General features: G+C 49.0%; 2 protein-coding genes across 3 annotated transcripts in view; one reads left to right on the top strand and one right to left on the bottom strand.

Moving 5' to 3' along the window:
• The window catches only part of HSPG2 (heparan sulfate proteoglycan 2), an 88042-nt gene extending 77899 nt beyond the window's left edge, over positions 1-10143 (bottom strand). Inside the window, 1 exon segment of the mRNA XM_042477854.1 lies at positions 9760-10143. Within this exon segment, the coding sequence (XP_042333788.1) occupies positions 9760-9849 (90 nt within the window). The 5' untranslated portion in view covers positions 9850-10143.
• A 3079-nt stretch (positions 10144-13222) lies between these two features.
• On the top strand, positions 13223-19425 carry LOC121936070 (proproteinase E-like). 2 transcript variants are annotated; one of them, XM_042477851.1, is made up of 8 exons: positions 13223-13425; positions 14920-15005; positions 15627-15724; positions 16895-17029; positions 17416-17552; positions 17861-18003; positions 18735-18887; positions 19294-19425. In XM_042477851.1, the coding sequence occupies exons 1-8, from the start codon at positions 13422-13424 to the stop codon at positions 19312-19314; spliced, it is 777 nt and encodes a 258-aa protein (XP_042333785.1). In that variant the 5' UTR covers positions 13223-13421; the 3' UTR covers positions 19315-19425. The 2 variants fall into 2 exon arrangements, with proteins under 2 accessions (XP_042333785.1, XP_042333786.1); XM_042477852.1 differs by lacking the exon at positions 13223-13425 and adding an exon at positions 13932-14115.
• The last annotated feature ends 557 nt before the right edge of the window (positions 19426-19982 follow it).

Here is a 19982-nt window from a genome sequence, read left to right as displayed (position 1 = left end):
ATATCAATACATATATATCAGTATGTACAGCACTAAAGTTTAATCATCATCATCAAGGGCTAGATCTATCTATCCATCCATCCATCTATGTGGCAAAGCCAGAAAAAGCGTATGACGGAGATCCTGGAAGTGCCGGGAATTGAACTCGGCACTTTCCGTCTGCAAAGCAAATGATAGCCTGAACCCTCAGCTGTGGGCATGATGGCCACAGACTGAGAATTACGGCATTGATCAACATGGATATATATATATATATATGCAGAACCCAGCCACATACCAGAAGAGAAGAGTCAAGGCGGCTGCCGGTGAAAACAAATCATTGCAGAGAGGCCTGGAAATAGAGTCTGTGCCCCAAGGGCCAAAAATATGCCCAGCCAGGCGGCAGCCGAGTTGGCGACACCCTTGTGGGGTTGGCACAAGCGTCTGCAGCACCGTGGTGGGAAGCAAGAAACCCCTGATCTTTACACAACCGCACACAAATGCACACACACACACAACACCAGTTTGCAAAGAAGTAGCTGCGTTGCTCCCTTGCAGCATCAAAAGGAGCAACCTTTAAGACTAGCTAGTTTTGACTTTAGCGTGACATTTCAGGGATACGCCTTTGCCCAGTCTTTTGCAAATTTAGGGTTCGGGGGAAATGATTTGCACCTTTCTGGATCCTATTCTGCCCTACTCCCACAATTGTATAAATATGCTTTATACCTGATTGAAAGTATAAAGAGGTTGCATCGTTTAATAAGAAATGGTCTCCTCTTATAGGTTATGTATCCCAATGTAAAACCCACACTCTCTCAGCCTCAGAGGAAGGCAATGGCAAACCTCCTCTGAACAACCCCAGGATAGGTTAGCCATAGACTTGAACGCGCAACGGCAACAACAACAACAACAACAAGCAGATGAAACCTCCATCACATCAGGACGAAAGAATAATAATCAATTCAATATTGATAACATCAATATTCCTTCGGAGAAGAAATAAGACAAAAGCACAATCGGGAGTCAGGACTACGGAAGACCGACCAAATCAATGGGATTTCCACAAGTGCTTCCCTGCCGGCAAACCATCAATTCATTGGGTCTAAGGTGCCGAGTTCAAGGTGATCATTTCTGAACTCCAATTATAGGTTTCAATGCAAAACAGGAGGATTCAAGAAGAGTTTCAGCCGCGTCTCCTGCAGACTGAATGGGGACAGAGGCTTTTTGTTTCCCAACAAGTGTTAAATCAGTCACTTACACACTTGTCTGTGCAAGCGTCCAACTTCTTCGCCTCTGTTAAAGTCATTATAATCTGTGTCGAGTTTCTGCATTTCATTTCCCTCTGACCTCACTGTTTAGTTTACTCCAGCCCCAAGACAACTATGCATACAGAGATAGATATATTTGCCAAGGATAACACACCAAGCATCCGATCAAGTGGATGGGATCCACTAAAACCTATGCTACAATCAAATCAATTGCAATACAGCATGTGTGTATACAACATTTCCCATTATCCCTCATTGCTAGCCAGGGATGATGGGAGATGCAGCCCCGCAGCACCCAATTGTGCTTTCTAAGACCTTGCAAGACTAATTTGTTTGCTCCTGGAAACCTTCATGTTTCAAGGGAAGCTGCAGAATACAACAAATGGAGCCAAACATTGTGTAAAGTGGGTATTACTGTATTATTATTATTATTTTACTCCAACTCCCAGAATCCTCCAGTTGTCATGCCGACAGTGGTTTGGGACTTTTGTTGTTGTGTGCCTTCGAGTCCTTTCCCACTTATGGCAACCCTAAGGCAAATCTAACATGGGGTTTTCTTGGCAAGATTTACTCAGAGGAGGTTTGCCATTGCCTTTCCCTTGAGACTGAGAGAGTGTGACTTGCCCAAAGTAAATTCTGTGCAAATGAGAAGGAAATCCTTGCTCTTTGTGCGTGTGTGGGTTGTGTATCGGGGGACTCATCCTGGCTGGTGCTGGGTACCAAATGCCCACCCCAAAACTGGGCATTGCCCTCTCCATACTCCTCCACACAGGATCAAACTTCTATGGCTTGCAACAAGCGACTGCAACCTTTGCTTGCCTCTCCAAAGTGACTGCACTGGGAAAGGGTTGCAAGTCCCATTCTCCCTCCCTCTGCTACCCTTGCACCCTCCACTTGTCCCTTGGCATCTGTCAGGCATGGCAGCATATTGGAAAGGGGGAAGGAGAAAGGACAGCCCTTTGAGGCAAGGGCTTCTGCTGTCCTTTGCCAGGCTCAGGTTACCGGAAACGGCATATGCCTGCAACTGGACCATCATTTCGGAGAAGAACATCCCATCCATAAGGACTGTGCGCATGGCATGGATCGGGAGCACTCCAATCCTGTCCAAAATTAGAAGGAACTGAGGAACGGGATCCAAAGTCCAGAAGCCACGGCTGTGTCTTGCCACTCTGTCCCATGCCATTTCTTTCCCTCTTTTAAAAACTTTCTTTATCGCCACACATATTATAAGAGAATAGCCATTGGCTTGAAGGCACATAACAACTACCAGGCTTTCATGTGCTGCAATGCGCATCCGAAGATGCACTATTATCACATTTATTTATTAACAGACTTCCATGTCCAGAGCTCAGAGGAGTCACTCTTTTGGATTACAACTCCCAGAATCCCCCAGGGAGAAATTGTTCCAAGGTCTGCTTTCATCCAAGTACGAAAGGCATAAGGACATTTTCTCTCTCGCTAAAACGAAAACCTCCCAACGCTTTTGCCTCTCGACATCTCTGCCTCCCGCTTTCCATCCTGAAACGCTTCTCCAGACGTTCCAGATGTGGCCCACGCCGCAGATTTTGGATAAGGCTGTCATTATCCTCGGTTGCAAAGGGAAGAAGGGCACAGCGTTAAGTTATGCCAAGTTGGCAGGGCTGCGACCCAGCCATTTCCAAAAGGGATGAAGAAGAGGAACAAGAAAATCGACAACTAGAAGTGAAGCATGAACTTAGCTGGACCCTTTTGCAGCGGCTCCTGAACCTTGGTCCTCCAGATGTTTTGGATTGCAGCTCCCCAAATCCCAGGTTGTTGGGGCTTCTTGGGAGCCGCAGTCCAAAACCAAAAGGGAGACCAAAGTTTGGGAACCACTGCTTTAGGGGAAACGCATTCCCTCTTTGCACAAAACAGCACTCAACTCCAAAATGAAAATGGGTCACTTAACTGACCACCAATTTGGCCACAGAAACATGGGCAATCTTGGGCAAGCCACACTCTCTCAGCCTCAGAGGATGGCCATGGCAAACCCCTTCGGAAGAAACTTGCCAAGAAAAACCCATGACGCTTTGCCATAAGTTGGAAACAACTCGAAGGCACACAACAACAACAATAACAACATTTTGGGCTGCATCCAAAAACGCCTTTATCCTCTTTTCTGGGTGGCTTTCTTTCTCTCAGTCCTGTTGCATAAGATGCGCAGCTAATGTGCCCCAGCTGAGTCTCCTTTTGAACAAATAATACTATATTATAATGATTATTTTAGCTCTGCTGGGACTGAAAATTGGCTGATTTCCCTCCGCTTTCCTTTACGCAACATGCAGAACTGCTGATCTTCTTACAAGGATCTGTCTTGTCTCTAGCTGGAATCTCATCCTACATGGAGAACATGGCAAACGTCCTTTGGGCCACCCTTGTGGTATTCGAAGCAAGGAAGGAAGAGCCCAGTTTGTACAAAGTGGTGGCTTTTTCATCTTTCTGCTCGGAAGCTGGCATGTGTTTCCAGGGAAAAGCCACAGAGCGGAAGGATGCTGGGACAAGGGCATTTGCAGCCAACGCCCCAATGGCTCTGTGCAAACCATGCACAAAGGGCATCCAGCAAACTGGCCGTGGCAAATCTCCCTTGGGCACATAGCCGCCGCTTCGCAGGTAGGAGAAACCCAGGCCAAAAAAAGAGGATGACCAAGAACGCTGTGACGCTCCGAGGATGGAAGGGTTTAGGAGCCAAGATGGCACAGAAAAGTGTTCCACTCTGAAGATGGACCAAGGATGTTGTGTTACCATGGAGATGGACCCGTTTAGGAGCAAAGATGGCACAGAAAGGTGTTCCACTCCGAAGATGGATCAAGAATGTTGTGTCACCCTGGAGATGGACCAGTTTAGGAGACAAGATGGCAAAGGACATTGTGCCACTCTGAAGATGGAAGAGTTTTGGAGCAAAGATGACCAAGAAGGTTCTGCCACTCTGAAGGTGGACCAGTTTCGGAGCAAAGATGGCCAAGCACTCTGTGCCACTCTAAAGATGGTATATTTTAGGATCTCTAATAATAGCACAGTTACTTGGGGCAGCTTCCAGAATCTCTCAGTCAGTACTACAGTAATGCCATTTGTTTCAGGGAAGCAGCTGCTCCGACAATCCCTCAACCGGTCGCACAGCTACTTGGAAGAAACCACAACTCTCAGAAAAGGCCAAAAAGGAGGAAAGTGATAATGTCCCCAGTTTTTTGCCTGGATCTGACCTGAAGCCCCACCTTGGACCATCTTTGTCTAAACCTCCCTTTCCAGAGAGAAGGATGCAAGAAAAGAAGGACCGTCACCATCCTCCGGTGGCATGCCCAAACCTTGCAAAAGCTGTTTTTGCTGCTGTGGTTGCTACTCTTGTGTCTTTTAGCTATTCCACCAGCCACTTTTTTGGCAGGAGGACTGTCATTTCCCAATCAGAAAATGAACTTTCCCAAACTCAAAGTCCACCCAAGAGACCAGAGCAAGGCATAAATCCCCTCCTCCAACAAAAATGTGGGTGGGACCTACAAATGCACACTACACACACACACTATTAATAGTGTTGTTCCTGGTGTGTGTTTCCTGCAAGCCAAGGCCGGGTGACGTCAGGGGGATGTGAAGGTGTTTCCTGACTAGATTTCCACAACCGTCCCCCTTTGAATAATAATAATATTAATGTTAATAATAATAATAATCGCACAACAGGGAGGACCGGCTTCAACAAAGAGAGCCAAGATGGAGCCGTAGGACCAGGCCGGCCGTGCTGTTCTTTGGCTCCAGGCCGCCCTCCGAGTGTGGCAAGGCACGATAGCCATCTCCAGGCTTTATCAGGCAATGCCAACCCAACCGTGTCCTTTTTTCCTCCCTTTCTCCTTTCCCATTCTCTCTCTTTTTCTCATTCCTGGGCAGAAAGCCAGAGCTTGGAGGTTCGGCCAAGAGCAGACGGCACATAACTTGGCACCCAGATGCCAAGGCGCGGGAAGCGGGCACCGTGCCCACTGACCTCAGTCACAACAAGCCCCGAATCAGACTATCCACCGGGGATGGCAAAAGAGAGAAAAGGCATCTCTCAGGGGTGCCCACTTGGCCAGGGAAGGATGGGGAATAGAGTTAATTGGGTGGCGCCACATGGGCACACAGCTGGCAATGGAAATAATGGGGATGAAAGCAAGCTGGGTTTGATCTGCCCTCTGCCAGGGTCAAAGAATGGGTTGCTCTCTCCATAAATATGTGCCAAAAGGACAACATAAAGCACTGCAGAAATAATATCTCAAATCCACAAAAGCTCTCTCCATAACTAAGTGGCAAAAGGACCCAGTGAAGCATTGCAGAATAATATCCCAAATCCACAAAAGAGACACTGGTTTGCTCTCTCCATAACTAAGTGCCAAAAGGACACAATAAAGCATGGCACAATAACACCCAGAATCCACCAAATGGGGAAACCTTTAACCGGCCGACCAAAATGCACAAAATCCGTGGTGCAAATACATTGTGTCTTTTGGCAGACCGATTAAAGTAGCAAATCTTGAAACCAAGACTGAGATGGTCATACTTTGGGCACATCATGAGGCCATGGGCGCTCTGCTCATGCTCAGAGGCTCGGTGCCCAGGGCCTCCCATGCAACCGGCAGCTTCACCTCCTTTCCCCTGAAGCCTTCCGGCTCAGAATAGTTTTATACAGCCGCGGTTATTCTCTCCTCGGGCTTCGGCCCAAAGCTGGGTGCATTCCTCTCTGGAGCAACAAGGCCGGATTTATCCTTTGCGGCACACTCAAAAATAGCACCCAGAAAGGGATTGGGGATGGAAGAGACAGAGAGCATAGAGAAACACACACGTTATCAGCAAAGTGCACATTATTGGGGTGGAGCACCTTGGCCTCCGAGGGCCATGCGCCTTCTGGCCATGACCCCACTGTCTGATGGGTTCCCAAGTTTTGTATGTGGGAGTCTTCTCCCTTCTCAGGCCAAAAGGTCGAAAGGGTTCCCCTTCATCTGGGTTGCTGTTGTTGTTGTTGTTGTGTGCCTTCAAGTCGGTTCCAACATGTGGCCCACCCCAAGTCAAACCTATCATGGAGTCTTCTTGGCAAGGTCTTTTCAGAGGAGTTTTTCTTTCTTCCCTTCTTCCCTTCCTCTCTCTCTCTCCTATCTTTCTAGCCTTTCTTTCCTCTCTCCTTTCTTTCCACCCTCTTTCCTTCCATACTTTTCTTCCCTTCCTTTCTCCCTTCCTCTCTCCTTTCTTTCTTTCTTTCTTTCTTTCTTCCCTCCCTCCTTTCTTTCCACCTTCTTCCTTCCCTTTTGCTTCCCACCCTTTTCTTCCCTCCCTCTCTTATCTTATCTTTCTACCCTTTCTTTCCTCCCTTCCTCTCTCTCCTATCTTTCCACCCTTTCTTTCCTCCCTTCCTGTTTCCTTTCTTTCTACCCTTCCTTTCTTCCCTTCCTCTCTCTCCTCCTTTTCTTTCCCTCGAGGCTGAGAAACTGTGACCTGCCCCAGGTGGTTTCCATGGCTGGGCAGGGATTCGAACCCTGGTCTCCCAGATTCCTAGCCCAACGCTCGCACCACCGTGCCACACTGGCAGAGCACGCATGTGCTTTACACACCACAGGCCTCAGTTTCAGAGACCCACTTTTGAAGCCACAGGCCTTGAGAAAGCTGCCACCAAAAGCTTGGTTTCCCAGGGAACTAGAAATCCCAGCCCAGCTGCTTCCAGGGGTCTGCTGCTGGCCCCCTTTGGCTTATCAGACATTCCTGGCTCTGCCCTTTGCCCCTTTCCTCCTGGGCAGCTTGGGAAGAAAGAAAGAAACCTGGCGGAGACAGTGGAACGAAGGAAGGGCGCTTAACCCTTTGGTTCTGCAGCCCAGGAACAGGTGTGCCAAGAGGGCAGAAGGCCATGCACAACCACTCACTGTTTACACACACAGATACACAAGAGGGTATGCACACAACACACACAAAGAAGGCCTTAAGGAGGAGGAAGAATGCATTGCACCAAGCCTTGCGCCTTCGAAGCGTTTCTGAATGCAAACCTGTTGTGAGGTTTTCTTGCAAGGTTTGTTCATAAGGGGTTGCCATTGCTTTCCCCTGAGGCTGAGAGAGTGTGACTTTGCCTATGGTCACCCAGTGGGTTTCCTTAGGAAAAAACCAAGTTTGGAAACGTTTTGTCGTTCCCTGCCTACAAGCCGACCCCAGTTTATGATGGCAGGATTTCCGTAACTTCCAGAATGGGAAAAGTCCCCCCATTTTTGCCAGAAGTCCTCAGCTGGCAAAACCAAGGGGCTGCTCCCTTAGAGCTTAGGCAAGTTCCTTTGTCTCCAGTTCCCAGTAGAGGTCTTCAAGGTGGTCTCATTCCAAGGAAGAGAAATTTGAGGCTGGAGAGGATGGGAGAGGACCCAAGCTGCCCCCCTAAACTTTGGAAAAGTTACTCTCCTTGTCTCTCCAGCCTCCTAGTTGCAAACTCACAGCCTGGAATAGGAATTTCTCCTCCTCCTCCTCCTCCTCCTCCTCCTCCTCCTCTTCCTGCCCTTCTCCCAAATTCCTGGACTTGGTGACTTGCAGATCTATGGGGCAACAAGTCAGGACAGGTTGGGGGTGGCCTTTGGAAGGAACCGGAAGGAACCGGACGGTCTGGAAGAATTGGGGGGAAGGGGGAGGATACAGACCCTGCTCAGCCATACTATCCATCCCTACACAGATGATCCAGGAGGATGCAAAGTCCGGTCCAGTGGGATGCAAAGTCCATCCCAGAAGGATGCAAAGTCCATTCTGTGAGGATGCAAACTTCAGTCTAGGACAACACAAATTCGAATCTGGGAGGATGCAAAGTCCAGCCTAAAAGGGTGCAAAGTCTGGTCCAGGAGGGTGCAAACTCCAGTTCAGGAGGATGCAAGATCCGGTCCAGGATGTCTCCACCGTCCTCCCTGCAGCCTTGCACCCATTGCTCAGACACCCCTCCAAAGATGGGGGTGACCCAAGGGGTCAAGTTGCCCCCCCAAAAAACACAGGCCTCCAAAGTGAGCTGCTTTTCCAAGAGACTTTGGGGCAGTTATGGGTTTCCTTGCAGTCCAACCTATCTCACAAGGTTGTTGGGGGGATAAAAGTGAGCCATGGTCCCTTCCACTGGCCACCCGCAACCTGTCCTGACTTTGGGGGCTACAGATCATGGTCTGGAAGCCATGAAGCCCTATGAGGAGAGAGACTTAGGGGGCTGGGGATGTTTAGCCTGGAGAAGAGATGGTTAAGAGGCGCCATGACAGCCCTGTTTAAGTAGTATCTGAAGGGATTTCGGGATGCAGAAACCCCATTCACCCTCCTTTTCCATGCTTTTTCATCATCCCCATCATCCTCTGACTCCTTTTGAGAGGAATAGAGACCCCCTTCCCGGCCCCCATTCTGGACCAGTATGGACCTACTGGTGGTCACCGGTGGCCCCTTTGCTGCCCAGGAGGATCCCTATGTGCCCCAGAGAATGGGTGGGTTTTGGGTGGGCCTCTTCTTCTTCCTCCTCCTCCTCCTCCTCTCCCCTGAAAAGCCTCCCAGAGAGACACAAAGGGGCTCCTTGTTGCAAAGGCCCAAAGGCCCAGGGGACAGAGAGAGAAGGCCAAGAGACAGGGACCCAGGACTGCCACACCCAGAAGGCTGGTGGCTGGGGATGAAGGGAAAGGGGGTCTGGTCTGGGAGGTCTTTTCCAGCCCAAAGACAAGCTGCAGGACTTGGAGGGAGGGAGTGTTGAGTTTGAATCCTGGGACTGCAACTCCCAGCAGGCTGGCTGAGGGGATGCTGGACCTGTTGCATGAAAAAAAAACGGGTGGGGCAACTAGTTTCCCCCTAAGAAAACTCTTTCTGCCCAAAGGGCCCTTCCAGGCTTGGATACAGGAGAAACTTTTGTTTCGTCTTGGACCATCGATCTTCTCCCCCCCCCCCCACCATGCTGGGGATGCTGGGCCCTGGAGTCCCCCAAAGAGCACTCCCTGAATGAAGGGCCTCCTGCCTTTATTTTAGGCTCTCTCTTTTTATGGGGCTTTCTTCTCTCCCTCCAAGAAGGAGCCTCTGGGTTTAAATTTAGACCCGGACTAAGAGGCACCGAAGAAGGGAGGGAAGGAGGAAGGGATGGAGGAAGGGATGGAAGGGTGGAAGGAAGGATGGAGGAAAGGAGGGAGGGATGGAAGGGTGGAAATGAGGAAAGAGGAAGGGATGGAAGGAAGGAGGAATAGGAGGAGGGATGGAAGGAGAGATTGAAGGGGGATGGAAGGAAGGAAAGAAGGAGTGAAGGAAGGAGGGATAGATGGAGCGAAGGCAGGCAGGCAGGTTGAAGTTGAGGTGGTGGAGGCGTCCTTCCCTGGCCCAGAGGGGGGCGATGGGGGGACCCCCAAATCCTATCCCCCCTTTTCCCCATCATCCTCTCAAAGAAGGGGACCCCGTCCTCCCCGTCGGGGCTCCCCAAGAAGACCGTCCTCTGCACCCAAGAAGGCATGCCTTTCCAGGGCTGGGACTGCAGCTCCCAGAATCCCCCGTTTTCCCCAAAGAGACTCACGTCGAGGAAGAAGAAGAGAAGGAAGCAGAGGAGGAAGAGGAGGAGGGGGCGCCTGCTGCTGCTGCTGCTGCTGCTCCTGGGGGGTCCCATCGGAGGAAGAGGAGCTCCTTTCTTTCTTTCTTTCTTTTTCTTTCCTTCTTTCTTTCTGCTTCCCCTTCGGTGGAAGGGTTGCCCTCCGCAATCTCAGCCGCTCCCCGAAGAAGAAGGAGGAGGAGGAGGAAAGGAGGCAAGGCAAGGCAGGCAAGAGGGAGGGGAAAACCCGGACTGGATCCCCAGCAGGGAAGGGAGGGCAGGGGAGGGCAGAGGGGGGTCCCCAGGAGGAGGAGGAGCTGGGCTTTCCAGCCTCACCTTCCCTCTCTAGCCTCCCCCCTTTGCCTTCTTCCCCTCCTTCCTTCCTTCCTCTCGCTCCTTTCTCTCCTTCCTTCCCTCCCTTTCCACCCTTTTCATTCTTTCTTTTTTCCTTCCTTCCTTCTTCTCTTCATACCCCTTCCTTCCTTCCTTCCTTCATTTTTCTCTTTCTTTCTTTCCTTCTTTCCTTCCTTCCTTCCTCCCCTCCTCTCTCTCTCCTTCCCTCTCTCCTTCCTTCCCTCCCTCCCTCCTCTCTTACCTTTCTTACCTTCCTTTCCTCCTTACCCTTCCTTTGGTTTCCTCCCCTCATTTCGACTTCTCTTCCTTCTTAGTTTCCCTTTCTCCCTTTGTCTACACTATCATCTTGCCCTTCTCCCTTATTCCTTCCTTTCCTTCCTCCCTGACCTCCTTTCATAGAATCATAGAATCATAGAGTTGGAAGAGACCACAAGGGTCCTGATCCAGTCCAACCCCCTTCTGCCATGCAGGAAATCCAAATCAAAGCATCCCTGACAGATGGCCATCCAGCCTCTGTTTAAAGACCTCCAAGGAAGGAGACTCCATCACCCTCCGAGGAAGGAGTGTGTTCCACTATCGAACAGCCCTTACTCTCAGGAAGGTCTTCCTAATGTTCAGGTGGAATCTCTTTTCCTGGAGCTTGCATCCATTGCTCCATTGGGTCCTGTTCTCTGGAGCAGCAGAAAACAAGCTTGCTCCCTCTTCAATATGACATCCCTTCAAATATTTAAACAGGGCGATCATATCACCTCTTAACCTTCTCTTCTCCAGGCTAAACATCCTCAGCTCCCTGAGTCCTTCCTCATAGGGATTCATGGTTTCCAGACCCTTCACCGTTTTTGTCGCCCTCCTTTGGACACATGGCTCCAGTTTCTCAATGTCCTTTCTGAATTGTGGCGCCCAGAACTGGACACAATATTCTAGGTGGGGCCTGAATATTGCTCTCTCCTTTCTTTCTTCCTTCCTTCCTTCCTTTTCTTTTTTCTCTTGTGACAAGTCCCTTTCTCTTTGTATCCCTTTTTGCAACAAGTGTCTTTTTGTTTGTATTTCCTAATGGAAAGTAAAATCAAATAGAGAAAGATACATATACTGTACACACTTTGCCCTTTCTGGAAAGCTGGGGCTGGCTCACTGCAGCACCCATCGTCCACCCAGAAAAGTCTGAGAAACCCTTTCCTTTTGGGAGTTGTAGCTCCAAGAGAACTCCTCCAGATCTCTGAGGGATAAACAACAACAACAACACTTATGCATTTGTGAATGCCCCCTCATTTTGTGAGACCCCAACTCCCTGGTCCTCCCTTCCCAAGGGGATTCTGGGACTTGTAGTCCCCCCAAGCAGCTTTTGCAAACAGCAGCCAGCTAGAAACTGTGTGCAAACCCCCAGCTCCTGCCTGAAGCTGCAAAAGTCCCTTTCTTCTGCTCTTCTTCTTGCCACTCACTGCTCCCTTTTTCTGCAGCCAAGGAACATACTCCGAAAGGGAGAGGTTTGGGTGGGAGCATGCCTTTGGTATCTAATACACACAAAGAGATGCAAACACCACACACACAACACACACTCCAGGATGCATGCACTGGGAATGAGCAAATGCAAAGAGAGGGCAAAGCCTTCCTCCCAGAACCAAAAAGATCAACTGTTCACCATCCAGAAAAAGATTACATTTGAACTCAAGTCCAATACACAAACCATGCTCTCCCTAAAAATATATATATTTAGGTAGATCCAGCGAAAGGGAAGCATTTATGGACGTAACTGGTCTTTACCTTGTTTGTTGTGGGTTGTCTGGTTGGTCACACTGGGAAGGGGATGCTGGGCTAGGTGGTCCTTTTTGCTCCATTTCAGCATCAGTGGTTGCCTTCCATTGCCTTCTATGGAAAAACTGCAGGTGGCTCAATGCTGACCTCTTGTGGCAAAGCAGGCGAATAGCAGGACCTTTTCCTGTAGGTAAGAGAGCCAGAAATAGTAGACGTTTACGTTTAACATTATATACTTAGGGATCTGAGGATGTTTATATATATGAGAGTATTGTGTTCCACAGTTTAACAGCCCTTACTGTCAGGAAGTTCCTCCTAATATTTAATTGCAGTCTCTTTCCCTGCAGTTTGCATCCATTGCTCCATTGTCTCCTATTCTCTGGAGCAGCAGAAAAAAAGCTTGCTCCCTCCTCAATATGAGATATATAAATATATAAACAGGGCTAGTATAAACCTCGTGATCTTCTCTTCTCCAGGCTAAACATCCTCAGATCCCTAAGTCTGTCCTTATAGGGGTCTATGATTTCCAGGCCTTCCACCATTTTGGCCGCCCTCCTCTGGACACTGGTCCATCTTGTCAAGGTCTTGCGTTGTGGTGACCACAACTGGACACAACATTCCAGGTGAAGTTTGTCCAAAGCAGAATAGAGTATTTTCCCCCTTGATCTAAACACTAGACTCAGCCTTTTTTCATCTGTCACTTTACCTAGTTTGGACCAAAACCCAGAGTGGACACAGAGGCACTCAATGTAATGGGGAGGCACTCAGTGGGAGAAAGATATCTATGGACCCAAACCCATGGGTTTTTTTCCCATCCTTTATTGGGGTCATCCACTAATTTGGGGCATAACTCCGCCATCTGCATGGAAACCAACAGCTCACTCCTCTTGCAGACCTTGTCTTGGGTTCAAATCCTGCCTGGCCCCAAAGGCAGGTGAGGTGACGTCTGGGTGCTTCTCTCCCCTTCTAATCTGGATTTCTTCCCTTCCGGCGGCTCCAGGTGCCCCTGGCATAACCTTCCCAGCCTGGCATCTGGTTAATGATTCCTTACCCCCTTCTTGCAAATACCCTGGCACCTGTTGCAAGTCCCAGACAGACTGGGCATGGCTGGGCGGTCATGCTGGGGTTACTGGTTTGGAGGAAACAGATTAGGAATTGCAGGAAGGCTGCCGTTTTTTGGCCTCAGAGGCAAACCCAAAGTTTGCAAGACCCAAATTTGGAGCAGCTTCATGCCTGTCAGTTTTCATCCTTATCTTGCTTTGCATCGGGAGGAAAAAGTCACGAACTGAACTGCCTTTCTTCTCTTTTCTCAGCCAGAAACACTGCAGAGCATCGTCGCACATGATGCCCATGAAAGGTCATGAAAGCAAGGACTGGCCAAAAAGCCTCTGGATTCTTCCTTTCTGGGAGCCCCAAGCAAAGCCGGCCAAAAAAAGGAGAGCAGAGAAAAGTAACTTTTCCTCGGTGGAAGCAGGAGCCAGGGGCAAAACTTCACTTTGCATGGAAGAAAAAAAGTAACTTCCCTCTCTCACACATGTGCAAGCATGAGTAAGTTGATGCAAAAGCGTGAACTGAACACACCGAACCTGCAACCTTTTTGCATAGGAAAATGAGAAACCGCCCTGATGTCCGGTCAAAAGATCTAGGCCAATATTGTCAGCTCTGATCAATCAATCAATTGATCAATCTATCAGTATAGGGACCAAAAGACCAGTGATCCAGGTAGGGGAGAACATTTCCTATTTCTATCTGCCAAAGAAGCTGGAATAGGCATGAATTAGGGGCCTTTCCTTTACAAACCAAGCCATGCAAAGTCACACTCTCTCAGCCTCAGAGGGAAGGCAATGGGCAAAACCCCTCTGAACAAATCATGCCAAGAAAACACTGCAATAGATTTGGTGATTGCTGCACATATATGAAGAAGAAAGCATGAACTCTCTTGGTGATGAAGCAAGGGCTGTGCTGCCCACTGAGCGCATATTCTCCTCTGCCAGTTTCTTTATCGGTCCTTCTGGACATGCTCAGAGACTTCCAGGGAAGAGCGATAACAAAAACAGACTGTTTGGACCCAAGGCTGGAGTGTGTCCTTGGCGCAGGCGGCGACAGCCATTTATCATTCTGTTTGGGGACGCCAAGGTGGCGCGGACTGTTATAAAAGGCCCCCAGTTGCTGGCTCTCGCTCTCACATCTGTGGCACCATGTGGAGCCTCTTCCTCCCACTCTTGTTGGCAGCCGAGGGTAAATAGGAATAAGAAGATGTGTTTTTGCCAGTTGCTTCCTATGAAATAGGGCCTACAGTGCCTGGGGTCCCTTGGCAGTCTCCCACCCAAGGGCTATCCAGGGCTGACCCTGCTAAGCTTCCAAGATCAGATGGGATCGGGTGCCTTTTGTGTGTTTCGGTGCCTTCAAGTCGCCCAACGTTTCCTTAATGGTCTGCCATGCAAGTCCTATCCAGGGCTGACCCTGCTGAGCATCCAAGACTGTGTGTTTATGTGTCTTTTGTGTGTTTCTAAGATTGCGTGTTTACGTGCGTTTTGTGTACTTAGGTGCCTTCAAGTCGCCTAATGTTTCCTTAATGGTCTGTTGTCCAAGTACTATCCAGGGCTGACCCTGCTGAGTGTCCAAGATTGTGTCTTTAGGTGCCTCCAAATACTACAGACCCTGGTATTCCTTATTGGTCTCCCACCCAAGTCCTAGCCAGGACCGACCCTGCTGAGCTTCCAAGACTTGTGTGTTTATGCACCTGTTGTGTGTTTCGAAGATTGTGTGTTTATGCACCTTCAATTCCACCATGGGCCCTGGTATATCTTAATGGCCTCCCGCTCAAGCCCTAGCCAGGGCTGACCCTGCTTAGGACCCCCCTCCTCAATTGATGCTGGGAGATGTAGTCTTTGCCAGGCTCCGCAATCTATAACCAGTTTAATTTCTCTCTGCTGAGTTGGAAATAAGTCTTCCTTGAGCCAATGAGGGTCTCAGGTGGGCTCACAATGCGATGGGTGCCGGAAATATGTGACGCTAATATGTCTCCTTTTCTTTGCCCAGCTCTTGCCTGCGGGGTCCCCATTTATTCCCCTTTGGGGAGAGTGGTCAACGGCGTGGATGCTGTGCCTTACAGTTGGCCATGGCAAGTAAGTGCGGCTGTAGAGGGGGCAACAGTGGACCCAATGGGGGTCTGGCTTCGTTTTGGGATCCTTTTGTGCATGGTTGCGTCTACCCTTTCCTCCATCATCTTCCCTTCCAGCTCTTTCCATGTTTTATCTAATTTAGAATCTCAAACATTGGCATTGATTTTTGCATCAATGCTTTTGTCCAAAGATGGATGGTGCAACAGTCCTTTAGGGCTGCGTCTGCACTGCAGAAATGATGCAGTTTGGCACCGCTTTTGACTCAATGACATGGGAATATTGGATTTGCAGTATGGGGAGATATCTGGCCTTCTCTGTCGGAGAGCTTTAGTGCCGCAACGAACTACAAATGTCATTATTCAATAGCACTGAGCCCTGGCAGCAAAAGTGGTGCCAAACTGCATTAATTCTGCAGTGCAGATTCAATGGCATTGGACCCATACTATTAGATTTAATGGACTGACATATTTCCCCATAATGTGGCAGGGATGTAAATGCATCAAGAGGAAGGAATTATTTTTTGGGGAGAGGAGTATTGCAAGCTCTGATTCTTGGTGGGAATGTAAAAACAGGAGTCAGCAATGGTTAGATCAATGGGATTTCTGTCCCTGTTTCTTTCCACAGATCTCCCTGCAATATGAGAGCAATGGAGAGTTTTATCACACTTGCGGAGGAAGCCTCATCGCCCCCGGATGGGTCATGACTGCCGGACATTGCATCTCGTACGTCCAGTTTGTCTCTAGAGATGATGAGTCCAAGTATTTTTTTTGGGGGGGGGGGGGAGAATTGGGCCAGCACCTTGGATGGCACCCTGACAGTTCGGACTAAAAGCCGGAGCGGTTCCAAAGTGGGAAGAAACCAGATGTGGATCCTAAGGGTTTCCATCCAGATATCGCAGCTTGGGGAAATTATTCCAAAGTGCATGGAGGTTTGGGGGGTTTATGGGGAAATAGGTTGTTACTGTGTGCCTTCAAGTTGTTTCCAACTTACGGTGGCCCTATTATTGGCTAGACTGGTTTGGACTGGGTTTGCCATGACCTCCCTCTGAGGCTGAGAGAGTGTGACTTGCCCAAAAGTCACCCAATGAGTTTCCAAGGCTGAGTGGGGATTCGAACTATGGTCTCCCAGAATCTGAGACTGGAAGCATTGCAACCTCTCTGGAAACTGTAGTTCCTGAAAAGTCCCATTAAGGGTAGCCATACGTTTGAACATGGCTTGAAGGCACACACAACAACAACGACAACAACAACGATGATAAGGGATCCATTCTCCATCCATCACTGCCCTCTACTGGACTCCTGCCCTCCCTGCAGCAAGGCTTAAGATGCATATTTAGTGTGTTCTGTGCATTCAAGACATTTCCAAGTTATGGTGACCCTAAGGCTGACCTCTCATGGGGTTTTCTTGGCAAGAATACTCTGGAGACCGGGGTTCGAGTCCCAGCTTGGCCATGAAACCCATTGGGTGACTTTGGCCAAATCACATGCTCTCAGCAATGGCAACCTCCTCTGAACAAACCTTGCCAAGAAACGCCCATTATAGGTTTACCTTTAGGGTCACCATAAATCAGAAATGTCTTGAAGGCACTCAATAGTAATAAGAAGAGCAGTGGAAGCAGTGGAATAGGGCCCTTCTCAGGCCAAAGCAATCTGCTGCGTCCGCTTGTTTATCTTTACTTTCCCATTAATCACTTTTAATGCCTTGACTTTTAATGCTTGCATCTCATTTTCATCTGTTAACTGTTGGAGGGTTAACTGTGGTTCTGCCTAGTTTTCCTGGGGATCTTGTGCCCTTGGATTTGGATGGATATGGCAGGTACCATCTATGTGCCGACGCGGGTAGGAAAATGCCTCCAACTGGCTAAGGGATGCCAAGGTGTTTTTCCCTTCCAGCCGTTCCCGTCACTACAAAGTGGTCCTGGGCGAATACGACCGGAGCAAGGAGGAAGGTTCGGAGCAGCACATCTTGGTCAACTCCGAAGACATCCATGTCCATCCCGGCTGGAACAACAATTGCGTGTCTTGTGGGTACGTCCAGACGCAAAGGAGAGGACTGGGGAAAGACAATTTTTCACGAACGGTCCCAAATAACCTGCTTTCTCAACTGCTTTTAAAATGCCCAAGTTTCTCTTTCTTCCTCCAAGCTTTCTCCATTAGTCCTCACCTTCCTTCAACTGCATTCAAAGGACAAATGTAGTTTGCACTCTGTTAACTCCCACCTCTCCCACTAAATGCTGCATTAATTGAATGCAAACCACTTTTGCCCATTGAACTCCATCTGCAGCAAAGGAGGAGCAGTTTCAAAAGGCTGCGGTGGAAGAGTTACCTTTTTGGACCTCGACACCCAAAATGTCCAGGTGAAGAGTCTTTCCTTGGGTCTGGGGCACTGACTGGCCATCCTTCTTCTCTTTCAGGGATGATGTGGCCCTGATCAAACTGCCCCACATTGCGGAGTTGAGCGACAAAGTGCAAGTGGGATGCCTTCCACCCCGAGGAGAAGTGCTCCCCAATGGCACCCCATGTTACGTCACCGGATGGGGCAGACTCTATAGTAGGTGACCCCAAAACCCTCCGGGAACCAGGCGAAAGGCTGGTGCCGGGACAGGGATATAGGTTTCACTCCTGGTAGCCCCAGTTTCCCTAACAAACGTTAGACAAAGGACCAGAGCTTAGGAAAAGTTGGGGGTGAGAAAGGGAAACTGCAGCTCCCAGAATCCACCAGATTCTGGAAACTGTAGTGTGAACATGACACTTGTCCAAGCTTTGAATGCAACCATAGGATTGAAAGGGCTATCTGGTCCATCCCAGTGTCAGTGGTCAATATCCAGAAACCGGATCATTATGTCCCTCTATTTGCAGCCGGTGGTCCTCTGCCCTCCATCCTCCAGCAAGCCTTACTCCCAGTTGTGGACCATGAACATTGCACCCAACCCGACTGGTGGGGGACCACCGTCAAGGAGAGCATGGTTTGTGCTGGTGGAGACATCCGCGCCGGATGCAATGTGAGTAACGTGCGGATGGAGGGCGGGAGGGGAGAAGATGCGTCTGTGCAAATTTAGAACCCATCTGCAATGCACTTCCATGTGCCATGCTACAGGCTGCTTCTACAAACTTGAACCATCTGCATTGGAGAAGTATGCTCACCCACTTCTCTAGGGAAACTGAGGCATGCATTAAGACGCCAATAGCATTCTGGCTGAAGACGAAGTCAAGACCCAACATTACCGTTTCCATCCATGGTTTCCAAACTTTGGTTCCTCACCTCTTTTAGATTTCAGCCCCAAGAATTCCTGATTGTTGGACAAGCGGCTGGGGCTTCGGAGGGCTGAAGTCTAAAAGACCAGGACCACCAAATTTTAGGAATCATTGGGTCTACGTTTTGCAACATAACAAATCTGTAGCCAAGGCACAGAAACACGATGAAACCTTGTTAGTGAATTGCCAAGAGTGTGCCGATGTGCATTGGGCACATCTGGGGCACATTAGACCCCTTTGAGGCGCATATACATATATACACTGGGCACTCCTGTTGTATGCCGGCGCTTCCTAGCCAGAGTCCAGATGAGCATTGGTGCCCATTGTGCATCAAGCCATGGCACATCAGTTACTCTACCATTGTGCAATGGAAGTCCATAAACCCATGGCACATCAGTTACTCCACTGGTGTTCAATGGATAACCTTTCACTGTGCGGCTTTGGAAGCATTTTCCAAAATGGTGCTATTTAATTTCAGGGTGACTCCGGGGGACCCCTGAACTGCCAGGCCGCCGACGGAAAGTGGTACGTCCATGGCATTGCCAGTTTTGTCTCGAGTCGCGGGTGCGACACCTTGAAGAAGCCCACCGTCTTCACCCGGGTCTCTGCATTCAATGCCTGGATCGAGGAGGTATGTATTGCCCTTCTCCTCTTGCCCTGCTTTGGGGGACCCCAATGGCACCCCAAAACCCATAGCAGAGAGTCAGAGAAAGGAACGCAACTTGGAAAGGGTTAGGGTCAATACTTAATTGGCTAACCATTAATTCGTTAATCAATTTGATTGTATTTCCAGTAGGAAGGGAATTGTCATTGTTACTGTTATTGTTCATAATTATGACTTATTGGTTATGGTGGGCGGGTGGGTTTTGGGGGATATTGTATTTTATTGTATTTGAATGTTTTAATGTTGTTAGCCTCCTCAATTTTAGCATGCCTCAGGGCTAGGGAATCCTGGGATTTCTAGTTTGGGGGGCAGAGAAAACCAAGGGGGAAGGCAGTATAAAACCGGGACTGCGACTTTGCTTTTTCTGTTGCAGACCATTGCCAGCCATTCCTGACCGATTCTTCACCCATGAATGCTATGCAAAAGCAACCCAGCCCTCAACCGCAAGCGGATTCTCTCTTTAAGAAGAATGATAATAAAAATAAAAATACAAGTTGTGGCTTCAACATGCTTCTTCTTCTTCTTTTCTACTGGTTCTTTAGAATCATAGAGTTGGAAGAGACCCAAAGAAAGGCCCTGATCCAGTCCAACCCCTTTATTCTGCCATGCAGGAACTCTCAGCCAAAGCATCTCCATTGACAGATGGCCATCCAGCCTCTCTTTAAAGGCCTCCAAAGAAGGAGACTACGCCACAATCTGAGCCAATATATCCCACTATTGAACAACTCTTACTATCAGGAGGTTCTTCCTAATGTTTAGGTGGAACTTCTTTTCCTGCAGTTTGCACCCATTGCTCCATTGGGTCCTTTTCTCTGGAGCAGCAGGGAAAAAGCTTGCTCCCTCCTCAATATGGCATCCCTTCAAGTATTTAAACAGGGCTAGTATATCCCTCTTAACCTTCCTCATAAGACATGATTTCCATCTGGACTCACTCCATTTTGTCCACATCCATTTTGAATTGTAGTGTCCAGAACCAGACATAGCATTATTCCAGGTGACCACTGACCAAAGCAAAACAGAGTGACACTACGACTTCCCTTGATCTGGAGACTATACTTCTAT

The sequence above is a fragment of the Sceloporus undulatus genome, chromosome 7 (assembly GCF_019175285.1).
Source record: "Sceloporus undulatus isolate JIND9_A2432 ecotype Alabama chromosome 7, SceUnd_v1.1, whole genome shotgun sequence".
NCBI classification, from domain to species: Eukaryota; Metazoa; Chordata; class Lepidosauria; order Squamata; family Phrynosomatidae; genus Sceloporus; species Sceloporus undulatus.
The sequence above is the reverse complement of the archived record's forward strand: the minus strand, read 5'-3'. Positions and strand labels throughout refer to the sequence as shown.

What these genes read in the sequence shown, in the direction of transcription:
- LOC121936070 (XM_042477852.1), top strand. Translation starts at nt 14,076, where the DNA reads ATGTGGAGCCTCTTCCTCCCACTCTTGTTGGCAGCCGAGG. An exon ending in ACTGCCGGACATTGCATCTC is followed by an intron (nt 15,725 to 16,894) that starts GTACGTCCAGTT and finishes TTTCCCTTCCAG; the next exon opens with CCGTTCCCGTCACTACAAAG. An exon ending in AACAATTGCGTGTCTTGTGG is followed by an intron (nt 17,030 to 17,415) that starts GTACGTCCAGAC and finishes CTTCTCTTTCAG; the next exon opens with GGATGATGTGGCCCTGATCA.